Below are 14,819 nucleotides of genomic sequence, written 5' to 3' on the forward strand. Positions count from 1 at the left end.
AGTGATCTCCTCTCTCAGAAAACACCCTGATGCGCTGTGGTGCTGCTGCGGTCCAAATGCACACAGGGCAGAGAACAGAGTTCACGGAACAATGCAGCTAGTCAGTGAAGAAGGGCTGACGGCATCACTCACAGAGAAAGCCCGTCAAGAGCCGGGTCTGAAGCAGGAGCTCAGTTCATAGACAGACCATCCAGCCTGCAGGGTTGGTCCTCGAGTCACAGGAGGACACCGAGAGGGGGCTATCTAACATCACAGACACCAGCAGCTCTTGTTGAAAAGATAATGCCATCAAAGCAGGAAGGGTGGCACTCATATGTTCAGCCACAGGCAGCTCAGGCTGCTCCTGCTTTACGGAGAGAAATGTCTTCTGCTAGTGAACCAAGTGCTTCCCTTCACTCATACAGCCCCGAGGCCAGTGTGTCAGGCACACAGTGTATCAGGCAGTCTCATCTCCATGTCAACCTAAGTTTTAAGTCACTGCCATAGTAAGGAATATCCATGGCCTGGTTAACTGAGCCAGGGAAACCACCCTTTAACAAGTATTGAGATCTGATACAACTCTACTCTGCTGTGCCTCCAGCTACCTGAGCTAGGCCTGTTACATGTCAGTCCTCAACACAGCCCTCCTCTCATGCCCAACTCAGGGCCCACAATCTCAGTAGGACAGAGGATGCATTGCCCTATGAAAGTAAAGTGATCATCAAGCCACTGTCTAAGAGTGACCCACTGGGTGTGAGCAAACCAGAGCACCCCTGCCTTAGAGTGTGACCAACAGCTCTCACCCTGCTTCCAAAATTCCCCTCAGGTATCCCCTCCTCTACAAATCCTTCCTTCTTCCTGTATCCCCACCCTGTGAAGGCCACCTCAGCCTGCTTCCCAACCAACAGCATCTTTAGAGCAGACTCCTGCCCCCGCAAGTCTCCCACCCCTCACCCTGCTCAACTTTTACTGCACAGAGCATCCTGGTGGACAGATACTGAAGTATCAGTTTCCATCACGGAGCGCCACTGACCCCGCCTCAACACTAAGCCCGTTAGGACCCTTGGGAGGCCAGGCCTGGAGTGTAGAAAATGGAAAATGTCCTTGCTCAGCAGGGTTCCTATTACTAAGGAAGACCACAACAAGCACAGAAGCTACTGAGCACAGACTATGGGGCGCTGGAGTCAAGGCCAGAGGGACGGGTGTGTGTGGGGGGGGGGGGGTACGGAGGCCAGGAGGGAAGAGATGAATGTGGCAGCTGGAGCAAGACCCGAGTCTAGGTACAGGGAGGAGGAAGCTAGAGCCTGTAGCAAGAGCTCAGCAGCTATGGCGGGGATCACGGAGACGAGGCCAGGCAGGCAGGCAAGGTGCTGTGTGTGGAGGAAGGTGGGTAGACACTCTAGAAACCCTGGAGGAAGAGAGCCAGGAGCTGCTAAAGGACATTTTTGGAGGCTGGGGGGACCTAGGAGAAATGAAACAGCACCCTTAAGAGAACAGAGGGTTAGAATCAGCACCATATACAGCCGAACTCCAAGGATCTCCTGTCTATCCAGGAATCTAAAGAGAGCTACACTGCAGCTGTAACAGGGTTATTCTGACTGACGGCTTCCTGAAACCAAGCTACGGAAAGGAACTTAACAGACAGACCCAAAGAAACTTAGTTGGGAGTAAGCTCTGCTTGTCATGCAGGCTTGAGAGTTAAGTCTTTCAGCTGGTGGTTAACAGGCTTCCTTTGATGAGACTTCATGCCACACATCTGCAACAGAAATCCGAACACCTACCACCAGCACCCGGGCAGCAGGGGCATGCATGCTCCCAGGTGAGGCATGTCTCAGCCAGTGCGGGCATCTAGCAGTGCTCCCCTGTCTCCTCCTCTCCCTTAGAACAATACAGTCCTATTCCAACAATTCCTCTAGGCTCTGGCTCAGGCAGCAGGCCTACTGATGCACCATAGCACACCCTAGAAGGTACCCCAAGACTGGCATCTTCCCTGGAGATTCCTAACTGATGTGTGTGAATTTACAATACCCCTGATAATGCCTGTCTCACACTTCACACAGCATCGCACTATTGATTTGAGAGAAGAAATTTAAAACACAACTGTATTCTACTGAACAGACCCGTGATGCCTAGTATTCCCCAGGACGCTCAAATAGCTCCTATTAGAAGAGCCAGAGTTCTGGAGGGCCACCTGAGCACACAGGCAGAAACAATCGTCAGGAACTGAGCAACATCAACCACCTGCCCCAGCAAACCAGAGCAGGGACCCTGGCATGGCTGCTGTCATCTGTACAAGGACTGTGAGCACACAGCCATACACTCTGTGCCCTGGACACCCAATTATAAAAAGATGGCATTCACAAAGGCTTATATCATGGAGTCACTGAGAAGGCTGACCATGGCCTAATGTATCATGGGGTACCCGGCAGACACCAGCTGCCCTCTGCTGGGACAAAACAAACCTCTCTAAGTAAACAATACGACACATACCATTTACCACATCCTAGTGGTTCAAATCTCAGGCATTTTTGTTGTTTGAAAGAGATGGTTTTAACATGAATAAAAATTTTTTGCAAGCAAATGGACACTTGATCAAGGAGCTTCACAGGGCAAACAGATGAGGGAGTTCTGTCACACAGAAGAGCCTCAGCTCCCGGCTGGGGACAAGAGCAATCCCATCTGCTTAGCCACTGCTGAGGCAAGAGCACTGGTCAGATGGAGGTAAGCGTGGCCCTGCTTCTCCGTGGTCCTCAGAGTCCCCCCGGAATGGAATCCAAACAAGGCAGTCCTGAAGGCCATCACTTCTACGCTGGCCGCTCCAGGAGTGTTCCAGAGCTGTCCACACTCAAATCCACACACGGGTGGACTTCCAAAGTACTCACGGAATACTGAGAGAGTACAGGCTCAGGGCAACAGAGGTGACCCGGCAGCACCGAGACACCCCAGAAGACCTGCCCAGGTCCTCATGCCCTCTGGAGACTCACAGAGCGGCGAGTGTCCCCCTCACACGACAAAGGAGGAAAGAGCTGTGCAGTACCGAGCTAGGGCACCGGAACACCCCATGTGTTTCTGCTTGTCTCTGACTCCTGACCCGCTGTCTTAGCCTTCATATTACTGAGACCACAGGTGTGCTACCACTGAAGCTGAGTTTCTCATGGTTATACACAATTCAAAACAGAAAGAGAAACAACAAAACAAAAAAGAATTTTATCCATTTAAAATGTTTTAAGAACCAAGTCACAGAGTAAACTAATGGCTTGGGAAAAATGATGTACAAACTTTGAGAGAACCTAGTGTTAAAAATTCTACCTGAGGGCTATTAAATTGAAACATCCCCCGCCTCCCAGTTTTTTGTAGGCTAGTATGTACTTAACAATGTCCGTCCCACACTGTCGTCCTGAGTGGCATCAAGGAAGAGCCAGAACCGTGAGGGAAGAGTCCCTGGCGGGTTTGTGCCGAGCGCCTGGACCTACCAGGTAGTTCTCATCCTGAAAGGCATAGTGCAGCGCAGTGATCCACTGACAGTCGCCGTTCACCAGCACGTCGCGCTCTTCTCGGAAACATGCTGTCTGTGAGGGATGAGAGGATGGTCAGCGTGGGAGCCCGTTTTCAGGTTCCTCGTGGCTTTACCCAGCAGGTCCGCATAAAGATGATTGGACCACGGGCCTGAGTGCAGGTGTCTGAGATGGTCTGCACTTGGCTGTGCTGGGGGAGGAGGTCTTTTGCTCCACCCCTTGGCGTCTCTATAAATACCCTGGGGCAGAGACAGTCAGGGCCCGTTGGAATAGGTTCCAGGCCCTCTCGAGGCTATCCTTTATTTTCTATCTGTTTATCTCCACACTCTAAATCCTTCTATTAATATTTCCTGCTGCTCCCACTCAAGAAAACTCTGGGGAACTGCGGGGTTGGTGGGTAGCCACCCCGCAAGTCAGTCGGCATCCATCTAGGGCACTGGTTCCCAACCTTCCTGATGTTGAGACCCTTAATACAGTTCCTCATGTTGTGCTGACCCCCAACCATAAAATTTTCATTGCTACTGTTATGAATTGTAATGTAAATATCTGTTTTTTTCTGATTGTCTTAGGAGACCCCTGTCAAGGGGTCATTCAACCCCAAAGGGGTTGTGACCTACAGGTTGAACTACTGATCTAGGGAACTGTCCACAGAACATATTCTTGAATATTAGTAGTCTCTGTTGTGACCATGATCTGCATACAGTAAGTACCCCCAATCCTCCTGACTGCCCAAAGCCGGATCTTTTACCTCACCTGGAACCAAACGCACCTCTGTCCCCAATGGCTTCTACAGAAGGCAAGAAACTGAACATATCTGCACTTTTCCTCTCCTGAGCCCTGGGCAAGGGCAAGGATCACGGAGACTACCAATGCCTTCCCCATGACACTCTCTGTGGCCCACACCTTAAGGTCACCCTGATGTGATGCATGGATTCAGCAGCAGCTCTCAATTGCACACCCCATCCACCACAACACATCCTCACACCTCTTTACTAACAGCCTCTTCATGTGCCCTGGGTGAGTGACACACGTAGTACCCCAACTGCACACTTCTTCCTGATCTGAAACACTGTTTACTCAATCTTCTGATTAACAATCACAAACAGCTGACACTCCCATGTCAACCCCGAGGGCCAAGGACACACGGGTAAAAGGCTTTCAGGCCTGTATGGTTAAAAAGGAAAGCTGAGAAAGCAAGTGTGTGTATACACATATACACACACACACGAGTGAGTATTTCAGCCTTTTCTGGGTGGCTAGTTCAACTGAAGCTGTGTGACCCATCAAACGGAATCAGCTGTAGGAAGGAACTCTTCAATCAGCTCTTCCGCCATGGCGCTGGATGCAGACCACACACCTTCCGCCTCCCACACTTTATGGCGCACCAGCTGCTGCTTCCCCTCGACTGCTTCAGTGATTCCCTTGTTTGCCAAAGTGTTTTTGTCAACCTGACACCAGCTGGAGTCATCTGGGAAGAAGGACCCTCAAGTGAGGAACTGCCTCCATCAGACAGGCCTCTAGACAAACCTGTGGGGACTTTTCTTGATTAATGATTGATGTGGAGGCTCCGTCTCACTGCGGGCAGTGCCAATGCTGGGTAGGGGGTCCTGAGTTCTATAAGAAAGCAGGCTGAGCAAACTACGGAGAGCAAGCCAGTGAGCAGTGATCCTCCACATCTCCATTCAGTTCCTGACCTGAACTTCTTTAACGACGACTGTGACAGGGAAATGATAGCCAACCAAACCCTCCCTTCTCTGAGCTGATTTTAGTCAGTGTTTTATCACAGCAACAGACACAAACTATGTGAGAGCAGAAAGCAGAGAGAATGGAAGGAAGCCACTGGGTACCACTCCAAGGCTGGTGATGCAGGTGGCTAAGGCAGTCATGGGGCTACCAGATGACCAAGAAATGGTGACAACTTGGTCAACCCACATTCACTTCTTGAGCAATGACAGAGGGCAAGGTCTTATGTGTGGAGCTACATCAGAAACAGGAAATGGGTACCAAGGAGAACGAGACATACACACAATTTAGACATCAAGAGCATGAAGTGTCTGTGGGAGGCTGGCTGGTCAACACTACCCCAGTCCACAAAATCTGAAGCTCAAGAAAGACCTAGTAATAGCCAGGGGTGGTGGTACATGCTTTTCATTCTAGCACTTGGAAGGCAGAGGCAGGAAGATCTCTATGAGTTAGAGGCCAGCCTGATAGTGAGTTCTAGACTAGCCAGGGCTACATAGCAAGACCCTTTCTCCCCCAAACAACTTTTTCTCTCTCTCCTCTCCTCCCTCTCCCTCTCCCTCCCTTTCTCTCCCTCCCCTCTCCCCCCTCCTCTGCTTAAGGATTTTGCATATTATTACCTGCCCAAGGTGCAGCTACCAATGGCAAAACATGTAAGAAGTCCGGGGCAACTGACAAGAAAGGCATGAGCAGCAAGATGCCAAGAGTCAGAAACCACAGAAGGGTCTTCCAAAAGGAGGTATACCTCTATCAAGATATCCCGCCAGGCGGTGGTGGCGCACGCCTTTAATCCCAGCACTCGGGAGGCAGAGCCAGGAGGATCTTTGTGAGTTCAAGGCCAGCTGGTCTACAGAGCGAGATCCAGGAAAGGCGCAAAGCTACACAGAGAAAAAAAAATCCCATAGCAGAGGGCAGAGCCTGGCCATACACTGCAGCTCCACTGAAGCCCAGACTGCCCTGGGCAAGCAAGGGGCTTGGCCAGAGGTAGGATCTGCAAAGACGGGAGCCAAGGGAGCCTGGCAGAGTAAGAAGGGAAGAGGAGTGAGCATGATGGACGGAGCGGAGCCAAGAGGAAGACAACTTGACGCTCACGAGGGACGGAAGGGCAAGGCTGAGAGGGCGGAAAGCAGAGCTGAGACCAGAGGCTGGGTGTGGGGATGCAGGAACCAAGGGCAAGTGTGTCAAGATGGCCAAGCAGCTCCTTCCACCCCTGCCCCTTTACTCTGATCCTTCCAGTCTACAACCCTCAATAAGGGACTGTGAAAGTATCTGCACCACGTGGGCTCCCAACAAAGGGTTTCATTTGCACGTGGCAGAGGACTATGGTGAATGTCTGAAGCGTCTCAGGCGGCTGCAAGGGCCAGTGCAGTCAGTCCCTTCTCACACACACCGTTTTTACTCATTACACACTCCACATACCTCTGCTCGCTTTAGCATCTCCCATTTGTTGAGAATTTTCATTGCATAAATTCGTTCAGTGCTCTTCATTTTGACCACAGCAACCTAGAATGCAAATTTGAATTTAACAAAAATTTAGTTAATGGTTCAAAAGCCTTGCACATTTAAATGGCAATCCTAACTGCCTGGGAACTCTGAGAAACGAGAAGTCAAAAAAAGAGAAGTCTTCTATATGAAGAAAGATTTGCCCTTTAAACAACAAAACTTGGCCTTTTCACTGTAGCTTGGATGGGACCACCTGGCTCAGTTAAAAAAACACTTCAGTACTAAGCAATGGGAACCGGAGCAACATTTGAAGATTTTCAGTAAAAACAAACCCAGTCCTTTTGAAGTTGGCTTGTAGCTCTCAAGCTTTCTCCCTGCACTTGGGGGCGACCTACACACTCCTCATCCCTCAATCCCCAGGGCCCAAGTGCAAAACTGAATGATACCCTGTACCCTGTAACCCAGCACTGGGGAGGCAGAGCCAGCCGAGCTGAGTTCAGGTTCAGTGACACCTCTGTCCCCGCAAAAACAAGGTGGAGAGTGACAGAAGACATATGACATCACCTTTAGGCTACACCAAGACCCCCAGGTACTAACATGTACAAATACCACATATATACGCACACATACAAACACAGTTACCACTGTCAAACTATTTCTGAAATTAGACATTTCAACAAAGGAATTTCATGAAGCATTAAAAATTGACCTTAGAACACGAGAACAAAGTTAATATTTCATGCTAGTCCTGTGCTGGAAGAAAAAAGGAGACCAAAAAAAAAAAAAAAGAAAAGAAAAAGAAAGAAAACCTGTTTTAAATTAACTGTATGTTGCCAGGAGGTGGTGGCGTTAAGCCTTTAGTCCCAGCACTCAGGAGGCAGAGGCAAGCAGATCTCTGTGAGTTTGAGGCCAGCCTGGGCTACAGAGTGAGTTCCAGGAAAGGCGCAAAGCTACACAGAGAAACCCTGTGTGTGTGTGGGGGGGATCAACTCTATGTCCTGTGAATGCAAAACAGTCCCTCTGAGAAAAGAGTCACTGGGGCTGGGGTGTGGCTCAGTGGTACTTCACTTGACTCACACTTATGAGGCCCTGGATTCTCTCTCCAGCAACACACACACACACACACACACACACACACACACACACACACACACACACACACAAAAATAACACACACAAATAAAAAAAAAGAAAAAGTAGTTACTGAGGCATTGGGGTGAACAATTAATTTTCAATGAAAGAAAGATTTCAGAAAGCTTTCTGTGTCTCTCTTCACACACACACACACACACACACACACACACACACACACACAGCCACCACTGCCCGGCTGTTCATCAGATTTTTAATGTGACTCCAGCAGGCAGAGTGGCTGAGCTCCAGCTCGGAACTTCTCTCGTCCTTCCTGGACAATAGGCACACACTTTCAGTCCCAGCACTCGGGAGGCAGAGGCAAGCAGATCTCAGTGAGTTCAAGGCCAGCCTGGTCTACAAAGCAAGTTCCAGGACAGACAGGACTGTTACACAGAGAAACCCTGTCTCAAAAAAACAAAAACAAAAACAAAAAAAAGAAAGAAAGAAAATGCCTCCATTAGATCTGGCTGTAGGCAAGCCTGTGGAGCATTTTCTTAATTAGTGAATGATATGGGAAGGCCCAGGCTATTGTGGTGGTCCTGGGTTCTATAAGAGCAGGTTGAGCAAGCCATAGGGAGCAAGTCAGTAAGCAGCACCCCTCCATGGCCTCTGCATCAGCTCCTGCCTCCAGTTCCTGTCCTGTTTGAGTTCGTGTCCTGAGCAGTCAATGATGGACTGATGTGGAAGTGTAAGCCAAATAAACCTTCTCCTCCCCAATCTGCTTTGTCATGGTGTTTCATCACCGCAGTAGTGACCCTGCCTAGGACACCCGGTCTGTGTGTTCTCACCTGAGGACAGGGTCTCAGGTGGTGCAGAGCAGACAGACAGGCAGACTGGTGACATGTGAAAGCCTACCCCAGAAGGTACTTTGTGAGAGGCTGAAGAGAGGAGTTGAGTGCTGTGATAACAATGACAGACAGGGACATGCCCAGGACTCTGATTTGATGGGTGCACACTGAAGACTCAGGATGAGTCTTCAACCACCCTGTGCCCCATAAACACACACATTACATGTTCATAAACACAAACCTCAAACGGATCAGACAGGAAGAAAATTTCTCCCAACAATGACTGGCGACTGTCCACCCCTTTTGTGACTTGCTCAGTGCTTTCAGAGACAGGTGCAAAGATTGGCCCACTCCAGGGACATAAGGCTGCAGTAACCTCAGTCAGAGGCCAAAGGTTTAGTTTATGGCAGGGGAAACCTAAGGGTGTATGGCCACAGGAAAACGAGCAGATTGGCTGGGGGACTGAGCAAGGAGGTCTGGGTGCAAAGCCCAGGCCACAGGGACCCGGGAGGACAGGCACGGATGATGTTGAGTCCACCAAAGGATAACAGGAGCATACAAAGAAAAGAGGGGTTTCTGTTTGCTTATTTTTTGTTTTTAATCTGCAGTTTTCTTTATTTATTGTTTTTTGGGATAGGACTATATAGTCCAGGTTGGACTCAAACTCATGGCAATCCTCCTGCCTTAGTCTCCCAACTGCTGCATTACAGGTATGAGCTAATATACCTTATGGGAGTTGGGGGCGGTGGTGGCGGTAAAAGTTGCAAGGCCAGGGGGCTGCAGAGAAGGCTCAGCAGTTAAGAACTGCTCTTGCAGGACCCAGGTTCTGTTCCCAGCACCCATACCAGGTGGCCCAAATTGTAATTCCAGATTGAGGAGATCTGACACCCTCTGGCCCCCATGGGTACCTGCATGCGGGCAGTGCACATAAATTCATATAGCCTTACATATAACACACATGTAACCAAAGTAATAAAATCTTTAAAACAAAAAGATAGCCAGATACGGTGGCACACACCTTTAATCCCAGTACTCAGAGGCAGGTGGATCTCTGTGAGTTTGAGGCCAGCCTGGTCTACAGAGAGAGTTCCAGGACAGCCAGGGCTACATAGTGACACCACTCGTCAAACACAAAAAATGAAAAAGAAGAAGAAAACGTTTCAAGGCCTTCCAGAGGCTCTGGGCTAAGCCCAGCATCACAGAGAGAGGGAGAGAGGGGAGAAGACAGAGGAGGGCACGCCCAGCCTGGAAAGGGATTTGGTTCTCTTAACCTGGGAGAAGCCTATACTGCTAAGTGCCATCTCTGAAACTCAATAAAACCCGAGCTTTGCAACAAGTTCTCAACACCCTCCCCGCAAAGTGTTACACACACTTGTACACACACGATGGGCATACACTGTAACTATCCTGGCAAAGGAATTTCCCTTCTTTCACCCCCTATTAACCCTGCTCCCATCTGACGTGCCCTCCCTCCGGCAGGGACGTTGTAGCTATGGTGGGTTCCTCACCACTGCAGGCCAAAGGTGGGCTGGGTGGAGCTGGCTGAGTTTACCAGACTTTCTCTGAATCTCACTGTTCAACAAACCCACACTCATACCATCAAGCAAGCTACCGACCACTTAAGCATTCTGACTTCATGTAGAACTCAGGTTTTTACCTGTGGCTCATTCAAATAAAAAGCTCCCTCCAGTGAAAACGGAAGAATCACTGTCTGGATGTGGCTGAGGTACTGTCGGAGACAGGAGGGACCTTCGGGATGGAGCCACTCCGCTGACTGGGTGCTGGTTCCAGAGGCACAGGCCTCCATCAGGCACAAACCATGTACTGAGACCTGTGCACTCTGTATGTAATTATCCAGAGCGGGACTAAGACAGGCCTGGAGCTGTGGAAAAGCCACTGAGGACTGGATGCCTTTCTCCCCTTGATGGGAAAGAGCTGAGAGATGTGGGTCTGGAGAGGAGACATGGGAAAGGAGAGGGAGAAGAATGGGAGACACAGAGTCCATCACAGCCCAGCAGTAAAGTGGGGGTATCATGAAGAGACCTCCAACACCGAGCTGGTTTAGACTCTGTAGTCAGATGGGACCCCAGAGAGAAGCAGAACTCTCTAAATTACTTTCCTTTGTTTTTTTTTTTGTTTGCTTTCTTAAATGAGAAAAATGGATCCCCTGTACTATATCGAATGCCTGGCAGCACTCTACAGTAGTGTCCAGTGGGTAATGCCTGATGGGGTCACTGTCAGGCAGAGCACAACGCCCAGCCATTGTGATACATCGCCTTGTTATTGTTCAACTCTTCCTCAGTGATTAACATGTACTTCCAAGGCAAACTAGGGAATCAGGTCAGACCTCACTACAGTGCACGGCCCTGGAGGACCAGACAAAGGTGCCCGGGACAGACAGAACAGGATCTGACTTAGCCCCTCCTGCAGTTTTAGGAAAATGTCAAGAGCCAGGAATCCCAGCACTTGGGAGGCAAAAACAGAAGGATCAAAAGTTCAGCTACATAGTGAGTTCAAGGCCAGTCTGGGCTATATGAGATCTTGACACCCCGCCCCCTTCCCCCAAAAGGAAAGAAACAAAAAAGGAAAGACAGAGAAGTCAACAAATTGAAAACTTCTATCTCCAAGAAACTATTTTTTAGGGCCCCCAAATATGCAGGGTAATTCACCAATAATAAACTTTGTTTTCTTACTTCCGTTTCTCAGAGTTTACCCACCCAGAGCTTTCCAGATGATGCCAGTGGACAGGTGCCCAAGAAGTATGGAGCTGGCGCTGCCCAGGCCATGAAGAGGGAGTCCCTCTTACCTCACCAAAAGCCCCTCTTCCAATCACTTTGATGATCTCAAAGTCTTCCCGATGAAGCTGCATGTCCTTGACAAGCTGTGTGAACGGTTTAGCTATAAGTAGAAAGAAAAATACCAATTTAGTCCAGCACACTAACACTCTATTAAAACAAACGATGGAGGTACCACACCGCATTATAGTTTCTCTGAACGTGGATATTTGTCAACAGTTACACGCTTCAGTATCTACTATAGCAAATACCATTGCTGTGAAAAGCTCCTGGTTTAAAAAAAAACCCAAAACTAAATTTCCTGGTCAGATCCAAGGTTGGTCCACTGAGAGAGCAACTGGCATGTCCCCAAACATCATAAGGGACAGTTCTGCCAAATGATCACAGAGTGCTGGGTGGGGTGTGTCTGTGGTCCCTACTTGTATGATGCAGGAACTATGGGACAGCTATGGAAACAGGAGACTCCTGCAGGACAGTGAGACTCAAAGATGCCTTTAGCATTCTCAGGGAGCTGTAAATGGTCCTTGGTAAGACAGGCAATCTCTGCTGGTGACATCTGCCAGTCAGACACTTCATGTTACTATGTATTCTTCACACCAACTCTTTAGAGTAACTCTATTACTGTCCATGTTTTATAGATGAGTAAATAGCTGGGTTTTTGGAAGGTGTAGTAGTGGGATGAAGTGTTCCCCCAAAATGTGACTTTATTTGGAAACAACGTCTTCACCAATATAACCAAGTTAACATGAAGTCATATACTGTAATAGGTTGGGCCCTAACAGGGTAGGCCCTAAAGCCAACAAGACTGGTGTTCTTTTTGTTTGTTTGTTTTTTGTTTTTCGAGACAGGGTTTCTCTGTGTAGCTTTGCGCCTGTCCTGTAACTCACTTGGTAGCCCAGGCTGGCCTCGAACTCACAGAGATCCGCCTGGCTCTGCCTCCTGAGTGCTGGGATTAAAGGCGTGCGCCACCACCGCCCGGCAAGACTGGTGTTCTTATAGGAAGACAATTTGGACAGAGGCAGGAAGGAGAAATAGCACATGCAAATAGAAGATGGAGGGTGAGAGCCCCAAGCCAGTTAATACCATGGAACACCGGTAGCCACCAGGAGCTGGAGCAGGCAAACAAGTTCCTCCCCGAGCCTTCAAGGAAACAACTGACCATACCTTGACTTTGGCCTTTTAGCCTTCACAACTGTGACTCTGTCACTTTAAACACCCCCCCCCCACCTCCACCAGTATGACAATGCATGGTCATCCCAGGAAACTCACACAGAGAGGTGCTCATTTCTTCCAGGACATAGTAAATGCCATGAACAAGGCTGGACTGCGACTCTAGAGAAGTGTGCTCTTGACCAGTCTCCCTCCTGCCCGGTCTGCCCACCTGGCAAGTAGGCTGGTTGCGGATGCCTGCCTGCTTTTACCGTCAGACCCAAACCCACATTTCTATTTGGCCTAATTACTAGAAGTTTCTTTTTCTTTCTTCTTCTCCTTCTTCTTCTTTTTTTGTTTGTTTGTTTGAGACGGGGTTTCTCTATGTAACCCTGACTGTCCTGGAACTCACTCTACAGACCAGGTTGTCCTCCAACTCAGAGATCCACCTGCCTCTGCCTCCTGAGTGCTGGGATTAAAGGTGTGCATCACCACCGCCTGGCTACTCTAAGGTTTCTAGTACATTAGGTGGTTGGAAAACTGGGCAAATTAATATCTAAAACTAGCTCTGTCAAAATGAATAACATGATATTTTAAAAACTTTACACTGACGTCCACATTGTTGACCTTACTTTTCTCTATTCTTCCTTACACAGGTGCTCAGTACTATTAAGGTTCAATCACTATTGTTTGCTGTTCCCAGCAACAACAGACTGGAAGCAACAGAAGACTCTGGGCTTTCCTCAGAGGCTGAGCAGTGGACTCTAGTTCATCACCATCAACTCCAGCAGCATAGAGTTCAGAAAACAGAATACACAAAGCCTGGATTTTAAGGCCAGTCTAACAGGAAAACCCTCAAGTTAGAACTTAAAGGGTCATCTACAGTTCATGCTTGTTTCTTTCAAATATCACCAAAAATAACCATTCTTAAAATCCCCGAGGGAGCCGGGCGGTGGTGGCGCACGCCTTTAATCCCAGCACTCGGGAGGCAGAGCCAGGCGGATCTCTGTGAGTTCGAGGCCAGCCTGGTCTACAGCGCGAGATCCAGGAAAGGCGCAAAGCTACACAGAGAAACCAGTGAGCTGTCTAAGTGAGCCACTGGGGTGCTCTGTACCCCACTACACGCTGCTCTTCCTGCTGGGCATGGAACTGCTTTACCCTCATTCTGTCGAGACATAACGGCTGTAAATGAAATTCTTCTACACTGTGGCCTTTTTTTAATGAATGACACTATTTTTCATTTTATAGAAAGTGTTTAAGGAAAATTATATTTATATATTTATTTATTTTGATTTTGAGACAGGACAAAAAATTATCTTAATAAATTTTAATTGGTTCTTTTTCCTCCTATCATTTTATTAAGGTTTAGAAAACCAATTAATCCTTTGAAGATCCTATTTAATCCTATTTTTTGTTAAATGGCTTTCAAAACCATTTAATCCTTTATGCCACCTACTGTTCATCTCTTAGCAGGTGTGAAATGCAGATTTTAATGCTTGTTTTTAACCACCCACATGTGTCTAAGTAGTCTGAACATGATTTGCCTAATTCTGTTCAATTCTCCCTCCTCAGGCAGAAGCTACCCTCACTGTGGGGTCCAGAGAAAAGCTCCAGCCTCCACCACAGACTCAGATCATGATGCCTGGTAACAACCCGGCGCCTGCGCCACCTTAGAGGTCACTCAACGCTCTAGGGAATAGATTTCTTCTCTCTGCACACGAAGTCCTTCCCAGGGCTCAGCGGTTGTATCCGCTGGAGCCCACACCCAGGCTGTCCCCTCCAGGTCACTCCCTGTCTTCAGGCCACCCTTCCACATCCCCACCCTAAGGTCACTTAACTGTCTTGTCAAGCTTCCCTTCTACCCTTTGACCAAACTTTTGTCTGTTGCTTGTGCATTTCAACAGTCCTGCCCAGGCATCCTCAAAAGGCTGACATGGAGTTACCAGGGTCAGCCTGATAAACTGGACAGAAACAAACCTAAGAGGAGAATGAGACAAGGCAGAGGAAGTACAAGAGTAAAACCAGGAAATCAACATAAACAAAGTGAGACACACAATGGCAGCCTGGAAGGAAAGCCCTTGAGGGTTTATCTAGCTCGCTCTTTCTCTCTTTCTCTCTTTCTCTCTCTCTTTCTTTCTTTCTTTCTTTCTTTTTTTATTTATTTATTTTACATGCATTGGTGTGAAGGTGTCAGATCCCCTGGAACTGGTATTACAGACAGTCATGAGCTGCCATGTGGGTGCCGGGAACTGAACTCGGGTCCTCTGGAAGAGCAG

The 14,819-nt window shown here is 48.6% G+C and overlaps 1 protein-coding gene across 2 annotated transcripts in view; it reads right to left on the bottom strand.

Annotated features, from left to right (window-relative positions):
• Positions 1–14,819, bottom strand: part of Cdc42bpb (CDC42 binding protein kinase beta) — a 94,299-nt gene that overhangs the window by 44,792 nt on the left and 34,688 nt on the right. For both annotated transcript variants that reach the window (XM_052739056.1, XM_052739055.1), the window contains exons 2-4: positions 11,406–11,497; positions 6,654–6,737; positions 3,453–3,548 (exon numbers count right to left, since the gene is read on the bottom strand). In XM_052739056.1, coding sequence (XP_052595016.1) covers positions 3,453–3,548; positions 6,654–6,737; positions 11,406–11,497 — 272 coding nt within the window. The remainder of the gene's footprint in view (positions 1–3,452; positions 3,549–6,653; positions 6,738–11,405; positions 11,498–14,819) is intronic.

This window comes from Peromyscus californicus, unplaced genomic scaffold (genome assembly GCF_007827085.1).
Source record: "Peromyscus californicus insignis strain IS unplaced genomic scaffold, ASM782708v3 Scaffold_15__1_contigs__length_86483966, whole genome shotgun sequence".
Taxonomy (NCBI): Eukaryota; Metazoa; Chordata; class Mammalia; order Rodentia; family Cricetidae; genus Peromyscus; species Peromyscus californicus.